Source organism: Neolamprologus multifasciatus, chromosome 16, assembly GCF_963576455.1.
Source record: "Neolamprologus multifasciatus chromosome 16, fNeoMul1.2, whole genome shotgun sequence".
In the NCBI taxonomy this organism is placed as follows: Eukaryota; Metazoa; Chordata; class Actinopteri; order Cichliformes; family Cichlidae; genus Neolamprologus; species Neolamprologus multifasciatus.
The window spans coordinates 34,858,379-34,876,694 of NC_140454.1; the positions used below are offsets into that span (position 1 = coordinate 34,858,379).

General features: G+C 45.7%; 2 protein-coding genes across 3 annotated transcripts in view; both read right to left on the reverse strand.

Moving 5' to 3' along the window:
• The window catches only part of LOC146501184 (thrombospondin-type laminin G domain and EAR repeat-containing protein-like), a 25,344-nt gene extending 17,863 nt beyond the window's left edge, over positions 1-7,481 (reverse strand). For both annotated transcript variants that reach the window (XM_085136053.1, XM_085136054.1), the window contains exons 1-3: positions 3,443-7,481; positions 1,806-3,315; positions 980-1,183 (exon numbers count right to left, since the gene is read on the reverse strand). In XM_085136053.1, the coding sequence (XP_084992179.1) occupies positions 980-1,061 (82 nt within the window). In that variant the 5' untranslated portion in view covers positions 1,062-1,183; positions 1,806-3,315; positions 3,443-7,481. The remainder of the gene's footprint in view (positions 1-979; positions 1,184-1,805; positions 3,316-3,442) is intronic.
• A 608-nt stretch (positions 7,482-8,089) lies between these two features.
• Positions 8,090-17,898, reverse strand: ube2g2 (ubiquitin-conjugating enzyme E2G 2 (UBC7 homolog, yeast)). Its single transcript, XM_085136055.1, has 6 exons — positions 17,732-17,898; positions 16,493-16,528; positions 16,318-16,363; positions 10,381-10,499; positions 8,542-8,682; positions 8,090-8,462 (listed from the first exon to the last, which is right to left on the reverse strand). The coding sequence occupies exons 1-6, from the start codon at positions 17,874-17,876 to the stop codon at positions 8,350-8,352; spliced, it is 600 nt and encodes a 199-aa protein (XP_084992181.1). The 5' UTR covers positions 17,877-17,898; the 3' UTR covers positions 8,090-8,349.
• Between the last annotated feature and the right edge of the window lie 418 nt (positions 17,899-18,316).

The window sequence follows — 18,316 nt, forward strand, 5'->3', positions numbered from 1 at the left end:
AAAACATTAAAAATCAGTGTTTCTGGATTCTTGTGTTAGACAGCGGCTGAGGGAGCAGAGACAGCATCAGGTCAACGTTAGTTTTCAGCTGGAATTCCCCTTTAAGCTCCTCTGAGGCCGTCTGTGTGTTTTGTTGCGCTTGAGGATCAATGTAAGATGAATGGAGGATGAATGGAGGGAGGGGACGACATGTACAGAAACAGATCTCACATTTCAAAGACTGAAAACACAGAAGAACAAAGCAGCGAAAGCGTCTGAAACACAGCGAGACGTCAGAGTCGGAGCTGCAAAGCGTTCTCTGACATTTGGCATCAGTGAAGTCAGCGACAGGACACACCTCAGGGGTCAGAGTTCACAATACTCAACCCCAGGAAGGCTGCTCACAAAGCCCAGGAGCCAAACGCAGTTTCAGCTGCAGGAATAAATCAGCTTGTAGCAAAGAGAAAGATCAACAGTAATGTCATCAAAAGGAAACATGATGTAAAGCTGTGTACTCAGCTCTTTAACCAGAACAGAAAGACAGGTGGGAACACCTGAAAGTTCCTCAACTGAAAGCTCCACTGAATAATACCCAGAAACAGGTGATAGAGAGGACCAGAAGTCGGTTTAAGCTGTGACAACTGAACAAACGTTATCCTCATGTTTTCCATCTATCGTTACGCGACCCTCCTAACCCCACACCAGTCTGGTGACTGGATGTGTTTGGGGGCCTGTCCAGGATCTTCAGCACAACAGAACAACTTGAACAAGCAAGTCATGAATTAAAACTTCCTGTTAGGATACAACAAAGCTTTCAGCACAATGTCTGTCAGTAGTAATATATAAAAAACAAGCTCAAACCTTTATTTATCCAGTCTCACAAGCAAAAGTCTCTCTTACTCTCAGATTTTGTGTTTTGTTCTTCAGAAATGAATCTGACCTTCTGAAACATGTGACCGTCCCTTTAGAGCTGAAACCAGCACTCTGTATCTCCTCGTACCTGTACAGGGTCTCCAGCTGTGGCTCTGGACTCTGGCGGTGAGCAGCACCCAGGTGAGCAGCAGGAAGTGACACGAAAACATCACGCCTGTGCGCCGTGAACAGCGTGTTTGACTCCCGCTCACCGACCCGCTTCCTGTCCTGCGTCTCTCAACGTCATTCTCCAGTTGGCCCGAGGATCTCCTGGGTGGTGTTTCTTCAGCGTCTGTGGTCAAAGAGCAACACGACAAACGTCTCAGATTTGGTTCCTTACAGCGGCGTGTCCAACATTTCCACCCGGAGAACCCGGACGGCCGTCTCGCCAATTCTTCATGAACGCCACCAAGTTCATTTGTGTTCACATAACCTAAATATTTCTGTGGTTAGGGCAGAAGGACCCTTGGTGGGACTCTCCATGTTACGCCTGCACCAGGTGGGATTTTCGCAGCACTACAGACTGGTTTAAACTGGTTTAATAAATGATGCTGAACATACAAAACTCGAGTAACGTGCAAACCTGTGGCTGAGAAATATCCCACTGTGTAATTTTACCATCAGACTGCACTATCAACATGTCTACTGGGAGAACACTGGAAAAAGAAAAATGAACATTTGTGGTCACATTGATCACAAAACGATTAAACGATGAGCCGAAGATAAGAACAGCTGCTAAAGATAAAATCACGTGAATTCGTTTCGTTTCTCCACGTCGTGTAACGAAGCTCGTCTCCTGAACACTAACCTGCTAACATGAGCGTCTGGCCCACATTTGAATCACATGAGAATCTGTGAGAGGAAAACAAAGATGCAAAAGCTTTGATGCACAGTGACGTCATATCTGAGCAAACCTGGGTCAGAGGTCAGAGGTCAGAGGTTTAACCAGCCTCCTGAGGTCCAGCTCCAGTCCTAGTCTGTGAAGAGGTTTCAGGACATGTGAGGAGACCTCGTGCTGTGACCTCACAGACGTCTTTGCTCTACCTGTCGGCCGTCCTTAAACCGTCCTCTTCGTCTTTGCTGGACATTTATCTGTTCTTCAGAGAAACCAAAAACACAACCAGGCTCATCGTCAGTCCACCTTTAAAAGTGTTCTCAGTGTCTGAGATGAACCTGATGATCTTCAGCGTGTCTCCACCTTTAGGTGCAGACCTCCACCTGTCGTCTCCTCCCTCTCCACGTTTCCTCCTCTTTAAGTCCTCCACAGTTCTCCTTTCCTTCCTCTGAGGCTGCTGTCTGTGCAGCGACTGGAGGTGATTTTCAGCTTCAGGTGAGTATGACTGAGGAGAGAGAGAATTTACCTGCAGGTGAGCTGGCCTCGCTCGCCCCACATTTAAATAAAAAAGACTGGGAGGGGCTGAGGAGCGAGAGGGAGGGAGGGGCGGCTGCCTCCTCTTTACCTGTGACACACTTGAACTCACCTGAAGACAAACCTGACAGACAAAGCTGGACAGAGTCCACCTGAGAGGACAGGTGAGTGTTTCATGAAGGTGAAAGGTGTGATTGGTGGAGAGGTTTCTGCACGTTGCTGCTGCAGGTTAGTTCATGTGTTACTGGTCAGAGCAGCTGACACATTTCGCTGCCTCGGTGATCAGATATAATCACTTCCTGTCGGCGACCATGACGCTGATCAGACCAGCCAATGGGTGACCGCACGCTGTGCTAGTCCATCTTTTATATACAGTCAGTCTGTGTTAAACTGATAAGCCTGACCGATATCAGATTTTTAACAGCGATACTGATATTCGGTGATTTAGAAGCCAATATTCAGACATCTCGGCCGATATTTGTCACTCTTTTCGTCCTTCTCTTTCCTCGTTTTTACCCGCTGCCCAGGTCGGATCAGCTGCTCGCTAAACATGGAAGATGCAGAGCGCCCTCTGGTGGACAAATGATGTAAGGTTAAAGGGTGTTTCTGTTGTCTTGTGTATCGTCTGTGACGAGCTGAAACTAACAGAGCAGCAAATAATAACCTGAGCTCTCCATGACTTTGGTGCGGCTCTAAAAATGACGTCATATCGAATTCTTATTATTTTGTGTGTCTCGTGCTGTGCAGCAGTCTGGGCTTGTCAGTCAGGTGTTGGACTAATAAAGTTTGATTGATTATTCCTTCCTACACTGAAACTGTAAATATGAACGATCAGCTGCAGAGTTCGGTCCATGTTTCATATGATGTGAGGTTCCTGCACACGTGCTGCCTGAGAGGAGGAGGAGGAGGAGGAGGAAGAGAAGAAGTGGTGACTGATCTCAAGTCTGCGGCTCGCCCTCAGCTCTTCACAGCACAGGAATTTCCCAGGTGAGCCAGGGCTCCGCCCCCTGCCTGTCTGACCCACTCCCTGACATCAGGTGCCATCAGACCTGAGGCTGCGCACACACACACACACACACACACACACACACACACACACACACACACAAAAATACTGCATTCAATGCCAAAAGTACACAGGTATGATCAAAATAAACAGAGATTATTAGAGATTATATTCACCTCCATCATTATTGCTCAGTCTCATGGTACTGGCCAGTGGTTTCCAAGCTGAGGGCCGGGGCCCTGCACAGGGTCATAGGATAATCCCAGGAATACAGCAGGTGAGGCAAAGCTCCACCCATCAGGTTTACCTGATCAGTCTGAGGGGTAATCAGATTATAAAGGAAGAAAGAAAACTGAAATTACAGAAAATAATTTAATAATTTTTATTTTAAAAATCAAACTTTCATTGGTTCTCTTTTCTAAGAGGATTGAGTGTCACAGCAGGGGGTTTGCCGATATGTTGTGAACAAGCGAGCCTTTATTTGGCAGGAAGTCAGCAGTAAACATGAAACTAAGAAAAATTATGAACAACTTTGACCACTATGAATACACTGTGATAATTATGATGAAGACTATGAAGACTGTGGTCAGTTTAACAGACGACCTGACAATGAAACACAAACAGAGGACTTAAATGCGCAGGAGGTGATCAGGGTGAAAACACACGAGGAAACAGAACATAATGAACATAATGACTGAAGTGAAACTAGATTCAGTGAACAAAGAATAAAAGAAACACGGAGACGCAGACATGACAACACAAGAAGTCAAGTCACATGACTGAGAACATCAGGACAAACGAAACCTTCACCAGCTGAGACCTCATCTTCTTCAGCAAAGTGAAAATCCTGTAGTTCCTCTGACACCCAGCAGGGGCAGCAGGGAGTCAGTCTCCATAGACAAAGTGTTCTAGTCTCTAGTTTCACCTTCCTAACACAACAAGGGGGGAGGATGTTTCATTCAAAGAGTAAATTATTTAATTTTTAGGGGCGCGGCCTGTTTGATTGATGGTTACACTGTAGCTGCTCGCTGTCTGCTAGGCTACACCTCAGCTAACTGATGTGGGTCTCTGGACTGTGTTTGTGCTGGAGTACTTTAATGACATCATCTGAAGAAACTAGCTAGCATCAGCTAATAACTCAGTGCTCCGCCCTCGCTTCACACCTGGCTCCAAAACCTCAACACAGTTCAAAATGGTTCAAATGAAAAGTGTCCAGATCCAGTCATGGTGGTCCCTGTCCCTGTAACTCTGAGATGGTACGACGCGAGCATGTGGAGGCGGACACGATAGCACTCAAATTAAAATCAGGTGTTTGCCCACCGAACCCTGTACCTGCACAGGTAAACCAGAAGTCAGTGTTTGCTGTGAGGGGCGAGCGCTGGGAGCTGCACTGTGTACTCAGACATGAAAAGCAGCTGTGATCTGAGAGACGTTTAAAGCCCAGTAATCCCAGTTTAAACGTGAGCCTGGATCCAGGCCAGCAGGCAGAGACACGAATGAACCCACAGAGACCTTCCAGTCTCACTGTGACCGAGCTGCAGGTTCACAGGTGGAAGCAGAGTTCCACACCTTTACCTGTGTCTGCCCTCAGTACAGGTACAACACAGACCGTAAGTACAATCCTCCACCAAATGTTATGGCAACCAGTATCAACAGGATTTCCATTTAAATGCATATAAAAGAGCCACAAAAATATAAAAAACAGGCAAAATGAACTCAGAGGAGCGTCGCACGCAGCGTGGACTCTTCAGAGTGGACCCATCTGAACGGAATCAGGTGAGACACGCTTGCATTTACCTGCCGACTGAACACAGGTGACCTTCTGCTGCTCTACCTGTGCAGGTTGGTGTCGTCGGGAAAAGAATCAGTGAAAATATCCAAGAGAGCGCCCCCATCAGGACGCTGTGACCTCTCACCTCAGATCCAAGATTCAAGAAGTTTGTCATATACACAGTGTTGGGAAGGTTACTTTTAAAATGTATTCCACTACAGATTACAGAATACATGCCCCAAAATGTATTCTGTAACGTATTCCGTTACGTTACTCAATGAGAGTAACGTATTCTGAATACTTTGGATTACTTAATATATTATCATGCTGTTTACAACTACATGAATGTACTATTGCTGTGATTTATTACTGTTACTGAAGGTCCGCGGCTCCGAACCGTAGTAAAGGGACCTCTGGCTAATACGGTGGGTTCTGTGTCGGCTCGTAGCTGAAAACTAGCTTTACTTTGTTGTCTGGGTCAACTTTGCTAGCAGAGACAGAGAGAGGCGTTGAAAGGCTGCTCCAACAGAACTTATTGTTTTTGGAGGAAAACACGAACACGGTGTACAGTCGAGTCTTAATAGCTTACTTACAGCTGGGCTCGTCAGGCTCTCTTCTTGGCTGCAGTGGTTATTATTATATTTACATGCTTCCAGCTCCCGTTTCTGCTCGATGACAGCTCGTACTTTTCCTTTTTCTCCCTCCCTCGCTCACAGACACATAACGTGTATGGCAGTCCATTCTCCCTGCAGCACGGACTACACTGCCCATGATGCTACATTCTTTAGAGCTATACCTGTAGCATTCTGCCTGTTAGCTTAGCACAACAACAACAAAAAGGCCTCTCTCACCCAGGAAACACGCAGAGAGAGAGCGTCGCCCTGTAACCATGGCAACCGTAACGCTGCCGCCTGGAACAACAGAACGTAGCTGTCAAACAAAACCCAAACAGTCCTGACCCGCCACAATATGAAACAGGGAAGTACCGCCGTGTAATCCATTTATTTCAACAAAGTAACTGTATTCTAAATACCACCTTTTTAAACGGTAACTGTAACGGAATACAGTTACTCATAATTTGTATTTTAAATACGTAACGGCGGTACATGTATTCTGTTACTCCCCAACACTGCATATACACTGCAAAACACAAGTGGATACGCTGAGCGACGAGACTCTTACTTTGCAACTAAAATGAGAATAAACTCTGAGTTAGAAAATAATATATAGAGTAAAACAAGTGCTGATGTATCTCGTGTGTGTGGAGTCAGAATTTAAAGTGCAAGTAGTTGTAACACTGTCACAGTGGTAACATATACAGAATATGCTATAGTAAAATGTTTATGTTGTGTGAAGTTTTATTATGTTGTATATAAATGTAAAAACTTGCAGGTCAAAGGTCATCACAGTGCGAGTCAGTGATTCTGTAAGATGGGCTGATCAGCACAGCTCGCTCTCACATCAGTTTGTTTCAGGGAGGTGACGGTTTTACCGCCAACAAGGTTCAAACCCTGAACAGAGTCCTCGCAAAGACTGTGTGTGAGTGTGTGAGTGTGTGTGTGTGTGTGTGAGTGTGTGCGCTGATAAAATCAAAGTGTTTCTACAGGAAAACCATCTGCATTCATGCTGTTATATAAAACTGGAACACACACACAGTTTTTACAAAGACCAAACAAACTGTATTAGCCGTGAGGAGCAGTGATGTCAGAGTCATGTGACTGGGTCTTCAGCAGCAGATCCAGGGTCAGGCTGGTCCCAGATCAGCTCAGTGACAGACGCTGAATCGTAACTGCACCTCACGTGATCAGGGGCAGGTCAGCAGCTCGTCTGTGGGGTTTAACGGTCGGCTGAGACTGATCCCTGTGAGCGTCACCCTGCTCTCCAACAACACTGGGCGCTGCCCCTCAGCAGGCTTCCTGAAGTTGGCCAATCAGAAAGTGGACCTTAGTGAGTGGGATGTTAAAGAGAAGCAGCTTGTTTCACAGAGGATGGCGTGTCAGATAAGGATTACTCTGAACTGTGACAGAGTGCCTGACAGAACAGAGCTGGGCTAAGCAGACAGGACCAGGTAATCAGATTACCTGCATGAGCTGTGGGCTGCCTGCGCTCTGTAACTGATGCTGCCTTCCTTTCATGTCTTTGTCTGAGGCAGGCCCAGACAGGAAGCTGCTGTCATGGCATGTCACCTCCCTCTCATCTGCACTCGTCCTTTTTATCTGCAGACTTGACTCAGCGCTGACGTGAGCTGAGTCAGAGTCGCAGCGAGGTTAAAACAGACGGATCCGGGATAAGCTCAGGTTTAAATCTGCGTGTGATCTCAGACATTTATAGGTGCTTCTGCTTCAGCGGCGCTTTGAGAAAATGCCACTTTATTTAGAAATGTGAGCCCTGAAGGTCTGAACCCAAGCACATCACAAAACAGGAAGGTGTGGGGCTCTGGGCCGACACTGGGCTTACATTTCTCAGCTGATATTCTTTGAACAAAACTGCAGTGAGAGAAAAAAGGCAGCTTTATTAAATGTTGGACCTGCTTTCAGAGTTAATGAATAAACAGCTCACGCTCTGCTCTTGGTATTTTTTATTAATCGATCAGACAAATTCAAAGAAACCCTTCAAACTAAAGCTCTGCGCTCCCGTCAGCTCCTCGGCGAGCTGAACCATCACGACATCCTCCTTCAGGAAGACATAAAGTGCATGAAGTCCTGCTGAGAGAAGCCGGCGTGCTTCCGTCCGACCAGACGTCCAGTCCGAGTCCACGTTTATCGACCAGTCGGATCAGAAACGATTTCTCGCCAACAGCAGCAAACGAACAGAAACAGGAAGCAGGAGTCGGGGGCGGGGCGGGGTACTGCGGTTGCAGGACTCTTTCGATCCGTCAGCAGTCTGAATCTCTGAAACCAGATCGGAATGATGAGAACTTCCTGGACTTCATCCGGCTCCCCTCTGTGTCGACGACTGTACACTGACAGCACCAGGCGGCACAGCAGGGGGCGCTATGGGACAACAGCTTCAGGTAAAACATAATTTCTATCCTATACAAACAAAGTTTAAATTGATCTTTTCATGAATTTATTGATAAATATTGTCCTGCAGAGGAGACGGATGAGGTATGGCGGCGGCGGCGCCGTTTCTGCTGCTGCTGTCGGAGTGAAGGTGGTGATGATGTCATCGCGTTTGGTTTGTGTCCTTTGATCGGCTTTCATCCATCAGTTTATGTATTGATCTGTCCATACTGAGCGCCCTGTGTGTCTGTCCATGCCATTTGTTTCTGCTGTACACACACACACAGGGCGCGGGCTGATGACATCATCTCTACAGGCCCAGAGACTTGCGTACGATCTTCTGGGCGAGTTTGTTGAACTGCTCTCGATCTTCCCGCCACATTTTGGAGGCATCGACGTTCGCTCCGCTCTCATCGTTGGGCTCTGGAGGAGAGGAGAGGACCGAGTACGCAGGTGAAGCATGGTTTACACATGATGACATCACAGAAAGGTGTGTGATTACCTGCCAGCATGCTGACCACAGACAGCAGGATCTTCTCCACACTCTGGACCGGACTCCACCTCTCTGCACTACTCTCATATCCCATCGGATCGTCGCCCGGAGCGTGGAGGATGGAGATACAGACCCGACCGTCCGGATAGACTGAGGAGGAGGAGGAAGATGATTAATAAGGGAGCACGGCTCAGCCCGCCCATCTGCAAGAATCCAACATATTTAATGACGACCAGTTCAACACACAGGTTTAGTTTGTAATGCCCACAGGTGCGAATGCTGCCAGACTGGTGACCTGTCCAGGTGGACCTGCTGCTGGGACAGGCTCCACCCCCCCGACAAGCATGGGTGGATGTTTCTGAATGCTGTGAATCTGATTTTAAGACATTTCTGTTCAAACGCTTCATTAAAGCTGAGACCTGCGTGTCGTGTCATGTGAGCGTCTCTGAGTTTTTGGGATTCATTTTTTTGTAAAAACTTCATTAAACACTTTCAGTGAGGACATATTTGGAAACAGGATGTTCTTTATCTGCTGCTCAAAGTGCCGCCCGGCGAGTCCTCACAGGTGCAGTAGAACAACACCTGACAGGTAAACAAGCCTCCCGTCAGGTGAGGCAGCCCTCAGAGACTGTTTCCATCAAACATCTCGTTGTTATCAGTGAGCAAAGTGCTTCCTGTCGGCTGTCTGACGTTCCTGCTTTGACAGCTGCTGTTTTATCAGCACACAATAGATACGAGAGCCGAGCAATTAATCTGATCAATTCACATTTTAATCTCAGCTTCCAACAATTCAGGAAACAAGATAAAACTCCTGCTGCAGCTGGAGCCATGCAGGATGGAGAACAAGCTTCACATTTATTCATTCAGATATTTCACATTTCTATGAAACAACAGGTTTGATGCAGCTGGGTGGTGTAGACCTACAGACACCTGCTGGCAGCCCGGCACCTGTTCTCACCTGTGCGAGCGGTGCCATGAAGGGCAGATGGTGAGCAAACGATCAGCTCAGAAAGTTTGAAAACTTTTTCTCTTCTTTTGAAACCTGAGACGTGTTTTTTCCATCACCTTTGAGGAGGTTCAGGCCCGCTCGGTGTTTTCTTCTTCGTGGGTTTCACCTGCGGCGGTTGCAGGCTGTTGATGGATGATCAGACGCTACAGTTGCAGGAGGAAGTTCAGCTCGGGGGCATGCTGGTGCAGGGTGGTGATGATGGGCCAGCAGCGAACAGCTTGTCCTCTAATCAGGACTGAGCGTGCTCAGACTGTTACCCTGCTGTGACATCATGGCTCAGCACTCTAATCACAGCAGTAATGACAGCGCGCTAACAGCATGCTAACAGCACGTTAGCAGCATGTTCACATTAGTGCTGCGTGCTGTGACTGGTCACATGACTGCTTTGAAGTCAAACCAACTCTCAGGAGCTTTGGCCGTTACTGTGACAACGCAGCCTTGTGTCACATGACTTGTCACATGACTGAGGGGGTCACTGCAGTCTGTTTACCTATCAAAACAGACGCAAACCAAGCGTGTCCTGTTCAGGAACCTGAGGCACACCTGGTGTTTACTCCAGGTGTGTTTAAGAGTTTGTCTGTTTTCAGGTGAACATGACGGGTTAAAATCTGAGAGCGAGGCTCTAAACGAGTCTACAACCGTGGAAACACGAGCTCGTCGCTGTGGTGATTCACTGTGCTGGATTAAAGTGACTGAGAGGGAGAGAGGATGAACATCACATCAGCTTCTCCACAAACACACCTCCAGTCTGAACCGAGCTTTAACCTTCATAAAACCCTGTGAGAACACAAGCTGTCTGTGCAGGTGAGGGGGCGGAGCTCAGCCGCAGGTGGACTTACTGTTGGGGTGAAACATGTCGCAGGTGAACCTCATCTTTGGAGGACTGAGGGGGTAATCGGAGGGGAAGCTGAGGATGGCTGGAAACACTCCGCCTTCGAAGCACGTGTCCTGAGGACCCCTGAAACACACACAGGAAGTACAGGTGAGACCCAGAGGGCACGAAACCAAAGAGCACCTGAAGAACACGCCTGGATCACCTGTTAGCAGCTGGACGGGTTTTTAAGTTTAATCTGCTGCTCTTTCTGTTCCCGTCTCTGTAACACCTGTGCACAGGTGACCCTCACTCTGATTTCATGATCCTCTAACAATTTTTTATCTCCCTCGAGAACCTGAAGGAGCAGCTTCAGAACAGGTAACCCCGTCTCTATGAACACATCTGGATGTGAACATCTGCAGGTTTCTGTCCTGTTGACCAATCAGGTGTGAGCAGCCTTGGGATGCACGCAGGTAAAAACAGAGATGAATGTTCCTTGTAAACAAAGACACGTGGAACACCTGCTCTCTCCATCAGCACCAGCAGCTAACAAACTTTCACGTGTTTGTCTTCATGTTTTTCAGACGCCACTCAGATTTGAATATTTGTTGCTGGAAAGCAAAAAGTTTGTTGTTTTTCAACAAAAATGTGTTTGTTGAAAAAAACTAACTTTGTTCTCAAGTCAGAAGAAGGAGATGAACCCAAACCCAGCCAGTGTCAGTCTGTGTAAGCAGACAAATACGGACTTACTTCAACATAACGTGGGTCTGATGTTCAGACCAAATGATGAGAAGATCTTAGAAAGAACGCTGGACTGTAAACATGCTGTGTAACGGTGACATATACTTTTCTTTAGAGCGACTTTATCTCCTTATCATTACTCTTATTGTTGTTATGTTAGTATTGTGTCGTTGCTGTACTTGGTCTCAGCGTACCTTCCTCATGGAAAAGAGAGGAAAACCGTCCTGTCAGAAGAAACAGCGGAGCGGCTCCCCACATAGCTGTTGGAGTAGTTTCAGGTACTTTGGGAGAACATCCTGTGGTTCCTTTAGAAGCAGATCTTTGAACCGGCTTGGAGAAGCTGTTCTGCTCCTGCCTATCAGTGTGCAGCGGCGGCAGCTAGGGCTGTGCGATATGACCAGAATCTCATCTCCCAATATAATTCATCTATCGTCCGATAACGATATAAATCACAAAAACGTAACAATTTCTGTAACTTCTGTGAATCTCAGCAGCTCGACTTGTGTGAAGTGTTTCCAGCTGCGCGTCATGTAGCTGGAGTCGAGTGTTTTAACAATGCATGAAACGATACATTTTTAGACATAAGTTGTAACGGCGCCGTTTTCTTTGTATTTATTACACGGCGTGCTGCGGGGAAAAGCCTGTTCTAACGTTTGAGTCTAAGGTTTATTTTTTAGCACCTGGCGTCTTTTTTACTTCTCAACCATAAATAATCGGCTCTTTCATGTGATTCAGTTTATTTTGAAAAGTCTCAACAGGATCTTGAGCTTTATTGTGAAAGGTTTATGTGGAACATAAACAAGCGGACACGCGATGCTGTTACCGTTGTTGTTGCTAACGACAACACGTAAAAACAGGAGCTTGTCCGTCTGTAGTGTGGTTATATTAAATATAAGAGAGAACTTTAAGAAATGAATAATAACTACAGTGACATCAAACCATGAAAAATGTTGCTGTAAACAGTTTATTTTACACCACGAAACAAACGATAGCGTAAAATGAAATGATAGACGTTTTTATATCGTCATCCGATATATATCGTTATATCAAACAGACCTAGCGGCAGCTGTTTGAAGCTCACCGATCCGTATCAGCCGCAAGGACACGGCGCTGGTATCACAGCGTGTTTATGATCGTTACGCCGTCATGGAGCTTCTTCAGAGTTCAAGGGGACGTTTGAATATCTGAGCACATCACAGATCTGAGGTCGGGCAGATCAGCCGATCTGATCGTCTGTCTGCAGATTACTTCGGCTTCACCTCCTCCACCATCAGCCGCTCTAATCACTGACCACACACACTCTGATTGGCTATCTGTGCTACCAATCAGCGCTCGTCTGACGCGTGTTCTTTTATCAGATCTGAGAGCAGTTTGATCAAATCAAAGGGTTTCATCACCTGGATCCAAACAGTGACACCGCTACAGCTTTATGAATGTAAGGTTAGGAGCGAGTACCTTGCATCACTTTAACTGGCACATCGCTGTCGACCGGGACACGAGGACGCTGACCAGCTGAGGACAAAACAAGTCAGAGCGCCAGAGGTTCAAAGAGCGGAAACAACTGAGCGTCAAAGAGCTCGTATTCACAAGTGGACTCCTGTGACTGTCTATAAAACACACATGTGTACTGCCTGGTGACTGCACCGAAAACACCAACGGCTCTCTGTGAGCATACTGGGTCCCGTCTGACACAGGTGGGCGGGTCCCGTCTGACACAGGTGGGCGGGTCCCGTCTGACACAGGTGGGCGGGTCCAGTCTGACACAGGTGATCCCTGTTTGCGTCTGAAACACCTCCAGCTGTTTATCAGTGTAGGCGGAGCCATGGCAGAGGGTCGGCGCGCTCCCAGCAGCTTGTTTCTGAATCTTCGACTAACCAACGAGTCACAAAACTGTCAGCCATTAAACATGAGCAGCTCAGACGTCTTCCCATGAAGAAACTGCATCTCAAAGCGCAGCTCAGAGGGCCGACCTGCTCAGGTAATGACCTCAGTAATGATAGGGTGTGGTGCGGTGATGTCATCGGTCAGGGGGATGGCAGGTATGTGGATGGTTGGCCGGAGCACGAGCTGCAGGTTAAATTGAAGGGCAGACTGAAGCTGCTGTCACGCCAACATAAATAAACAACAGAAGGCTCCGTTACTAATGACAGACTGAGGGCGCTGCCTTCACTGACATCACGTTCATGTTGGTTTCTTAGGTACAATAACTTCTGTACATCTACTGCAGTCAGGATGTCTACTTTCACACCGAGTACTCAGAGTACACAACTGTGGACACACATTTGGGGTGTTTTAATGGATTTAGATCCACTGTAACTTCTTCCAGTCACAGGTGAAACACCTTCAGCAGATGTTCTCTGCAGCTTGTTGCTTCAGTTCTTGCTGAGACTAATTTTGGTCTGAGACGGCACGAAGCTGCAGCATCTTTAATAACTGATAAGAAATGTTTTTGTCTAACAGCGTATTAAAGAGGACGTGAAACCCTGAACACATCGAGGCTAATTTCTCCCACTGAGCTCTCAGACTCTGACACACATGTAACTGCTGTGAAGCTGCATTTAACAAATAACAGCTTAAAGTTATAAAAACATGTTTCTGTCAGTGCGAACGTGACGTCAGGTGGTTGGTTGGCTGCAGCTAACAGGCTCTCCTCTACACTGTCCTTTACAAACACCAACATCACGGCTAACAGCTGGATTTCCTGTTTCAGTGCAGCTAGCCAAACAGCCACTTCCTGCTACAGACAGACAGTAAAGTGGACAGTATGTCCTGGTTTCACATAAACTCACTGCTGCAGCACTACAGTGATCCCCTCACACTGATGTTCAGCTTTAATGTCCCTATTTTCCTCTGAGGTATCGATCCTGTCACTAGTTAGCTAACATAGACTAATGTGAGTCTGTTAGCCTCAACCAACCAATCACATGACGTCACGTGCTGACAGAAGATGGTGCTGAACATGACCTGGTGTGCGTCAGTCAGGATCAGTGGGGTAAACATGTGTTTCATGTCCTCTTTAAAAACACACCTCACAGTTAAAATGACACTTGAACATCTTTGTTGGTCCTCAGCTGTGTCCACACTTCATGGAGAATGATGCTCCTGGTTGTTTCTGTAGGTAGACCAGACCTTGGTCTTCAGATTAAGACTTCTCCAACACTCGACATCTTTAAAATCCACCTGAAGACACATTTTTACTCCCCAGCGTTTAAATTTGAACACTTTTGTGCTGTCTTGTTTCCTGCTCTGTTTTTTTCCAGCCATAAATCCACTGACTTGCCTTAACTTTGTGTTAGTGGGGAGTGAACTGATAGCTGTGTTTCAGCTCCAACACCTTCAGAACAGCGACACCTTCTGGTCTCACTCGGTCATCGTCACACTGAACCTGTGAGTTTAGGCTACGTTCACACTGCAGGTGAAAACGCATTAAATCCGATTTTTTTGACCCTATGCGACCATCTATCCAATCATGGTGTGACAGTGTGAACGGCCCAAATCCGATATTTTCAAATCCGATCTGGGTCACTTTCGTATGTGGTGCTGAATCCGATACATATCTGATGTTTCAGAAAGCTGCTGTTTGATGGTCATGTCGCATTAAATCCGTCTTTTACGTCACTGACACAAGACAGACGCCAATTATCAGCGCCGGAGAAGACATCGCGAACGCTTCCTGGCCATCCGGTGAAACTGCTGGGAAGACAACGTTGGAGAAACGTGAACATTTTATTTGTTCTGTATAATCTGTAACTATCCTTTGAAGCAGCGCTCCTCTAAAACAGCAATAAGGATCATTATTAGGTTATTTACATTATTATGTAAATAACAAAATAACTTAAAGCAAAAATTGGGAAACGTAAAGTCCGAAGTCTTTATATTAAGGGCCAACAGTCAAACAATACTGTTGGTCTGGGTCTAAACAGAGCGCGTTGTGTGTGACGTCTTCTTTTGCGCATGCGGCAGCTTTGAGCGTTCACACTAGAGCGCGTTTGCTGTCACATTTTATTTGTAGTGTGAACGAGCAGACAAAACAATCAGATTTGATCAAAAAATCGGAATTGAACATTAAGACCTGCAGAGTGAACGTAGCCTAAGTTGCCATGGTTTACACGTATGAGGGTGACTTCATGACTCAAACTGCAGGTTTTTACTTTCTGAGTTTGGCATAAAGTGTGAAACAGGTTAAAGAAACAAATACAGAGAGGTGAGCCTGTTACAAACACTAACAGCTGCTAATAAAAGGATCAGACAACTGATCCCAGCAGACGGGAGGTTAAAGCCATGAGGGTGCAGCATTGTTCGCTTTTTAAATGCAATTAGTGTGATTAGTGGATCTATGGAGATCCGTCGCTGCTTTCATGACTGAGCCTGACCTTTAAGCACTCAGCACAGAAGTGAAAGTAACTCGTTTGTGCAACAGCCAAATTAGACAAATGCTGGTGCTCACAGAAGTGCTTCAGGTGACTGAACTGAGCTATATGATAACCCGACGGGTGGGGCTGAGATAGATTTTGGTTGCCCGACCGGAGATATCGCTAGCTCCGGGACGTCGGGCTAGCGATTTTGCGAGCCCTGGACTGCTTCAAGCTGATAGTAAAAGCAACAAACTCAAATAACCACTCATAACAACCAAGGTATGCAGAAGAGCACCCCTGAGCCTTAGAACAGATGATCTACAGCAGCAGAAGACCACACCGGTGCCACTCCCACCAGCTAAAGGACATTTTATACCTGCTACGTGCTGCCTTGCAAACAGCACCTTACAACAGAGCAGCGTGGGAAAGGACCGAAGGAGCAGGTACACTGGCTCTTTAAGAACAGGAAGTGGAGGATACAGTTCACTCAGACTCACCAAAACCGAACAGCAGAAGATAAAAAACGCTGGTTGCTCTGATGAGTCTCGATTCCTGCTGCTACATTCTGAGTTTGGCGTTAACAACCCGAAAGCAGGGATCCTCCTTTGCTTCAGATTCACATCGACAGATTCATGGATGCACCAGCATCATGAGGTCATGATGATGTCATGTCCACACAAACCAAAACCCAGTTGAAGCCAAGCACCTAAGAGTTAAAGGAGCTGTAACCCAGTACTAGTGAACTGTACCGAATAAAGTGGCTGTGAGAGTCCAGTTATAACTGACACATACACAATAACACTCCAAAACAAATACAAACACCCAAAAATGACTCAAACGTGTTTCCATGGAGACGGGGTACTCACATGATGAGAGCCTCCCACTCGAAGAAGTTCTCCTCGTTCACTGGACCTGCACAGCAAACACAAACTCTTTAAATCTCCTGCTCTCAGAGCTGCTCGGGTGTCTGACTGTTGGAACAACACGCTGAACATCTGAAGACACATCTGCAGAAGCTACAGATGTGTTCTGGTGTCTCACCTGCCACGATGCCCTCAGGTGGGTTCAAGGTCAGCTCTGAAACACAAACACAGAAAGATGAGTGACCTTTGACCTCTGCTGTGATCCGGTCTCAGTCACATTTTTAAACAGCTGATGGATTGTTTGCTTTCCCATGTTGAAGAAACGATTAACATTTATTCATTTAAAAACAGCCTAAAGCAAGAAAGCAGTTATAAAAGACTTCCCAATTATCTTAAATACCAATCAGATTTACCACAATGATCTATGTTGAACTGTTTATCCATAACTGTAAATCTGCAAGTTCGAACACTTATACACAACATAATACAACTGTAATTACCCCTAACCTGTAAAGTTGCAATTGTTATACATAGCTCTACGTATACACCTTAATATATACTCTGTATATATTATCACTGTGACAGTGTTGCAACTACTTGCACTTTAAATTCTGTTTACACCCACATAAACTACAAGATTCACAAAGCACTGTTTGTCTGTTTTACTTTCTTTTAGGGAACGTGCAAACTAAGAATTTCATTGCTCTGCGTAACCATTTGTGTTTTGCGGTGTACATGACAATGAAGTTCTTGAATCTTGAATGAATCGACTAATCTATGCAGAATTCACATTATTACACAAGATTAAAGTGTAACAGCCTGAAATGAGCGCATTAAATAAATGACAGGCCTAGATATGAATGTGTACCGAGGCTAATCCCCCAGTTAAAGTCCTTATCGTTAGCCCTCAATGCACCAAATTACATTTAAAAACCTTCAAATTTATCACTTTCAGAAAAGGCAAATCAGCCGCCGTGTCAGTGCAGCGCTGAAGCCTCGCAGCGAGTTCTCCACCTGCGCTCTGTGTTCCTGTAACCAACAGATAAACATGATGTTCGCACTTTGTGTTCATTTAACATACTTTAGAAAAGTTTTGAAAGTTACATCACGGCAGCTATATGGAACATTCTGGATAACGCCACAAACACATTATATAAGCTCCAAATTATACCGCGGTTTAAACTGCAGGTGGAAAAAGCCGACACCGGATTATTCACACTGTCCAGATATTAATCAGGTTATCGGTTTGAGTCGCAGGCACAGAAGAACAAACGCGGAAAGCAAAGAAAAGCTCAAACCGACCGAACTTTTAACGGAGTTTCGTACAGAGATACAGGCGCTAGCGGAGCTGTTAGCTTAGCATGCTAGCTAACATTAAAAGACCTCCCATTGGCTGAAAGCGGCTCGCGTTACTCACGTTTGTACTCGGCCATAAGTCTCTTGAGCGCTGTGCCAGCCATCGTGTTTACCGGAGAAAATAACAAACAAACAAATAAACAAAAGCGGCTCAGTTTCTCAGGTTCTCGCAGAGCAACGGACCAACAGCTGATCCGACTGAGCATGCGCAAAACGTGTTTCAGTTTGCGTGTCAGGAGACAGCGCACCCTGTCGACAAAAATAAAAACAATTCATTTAAAAACAAATTAAAAAAATAATTAATGTTTAATAATTAAGCTCAGTTGTTTAATTGTAAACTTAATTTTACTCAGGTAAATGTTTTTGTGCCTTTAATAAAGGTTATATAGTCTTTTTATTCAATTTTGTCTTTATTTAATTTAATTTATGTATGTAATTGATTTCCTTACCTGGATGACTGAGAATCAAGATGTATGCATGTAATAATAAGTTACGGTCTAACTGATTGCTTTTCTGTGCAGTTAGCGTTTATGTGAAACAGCAGATGTGTTTTGTTGTTGATGTTGAATACTCAAATACATAAATAATAAAATTAATTAATTAATTAAATTCAAGTCAACTTTATTTATACAACGCCAAATCACAA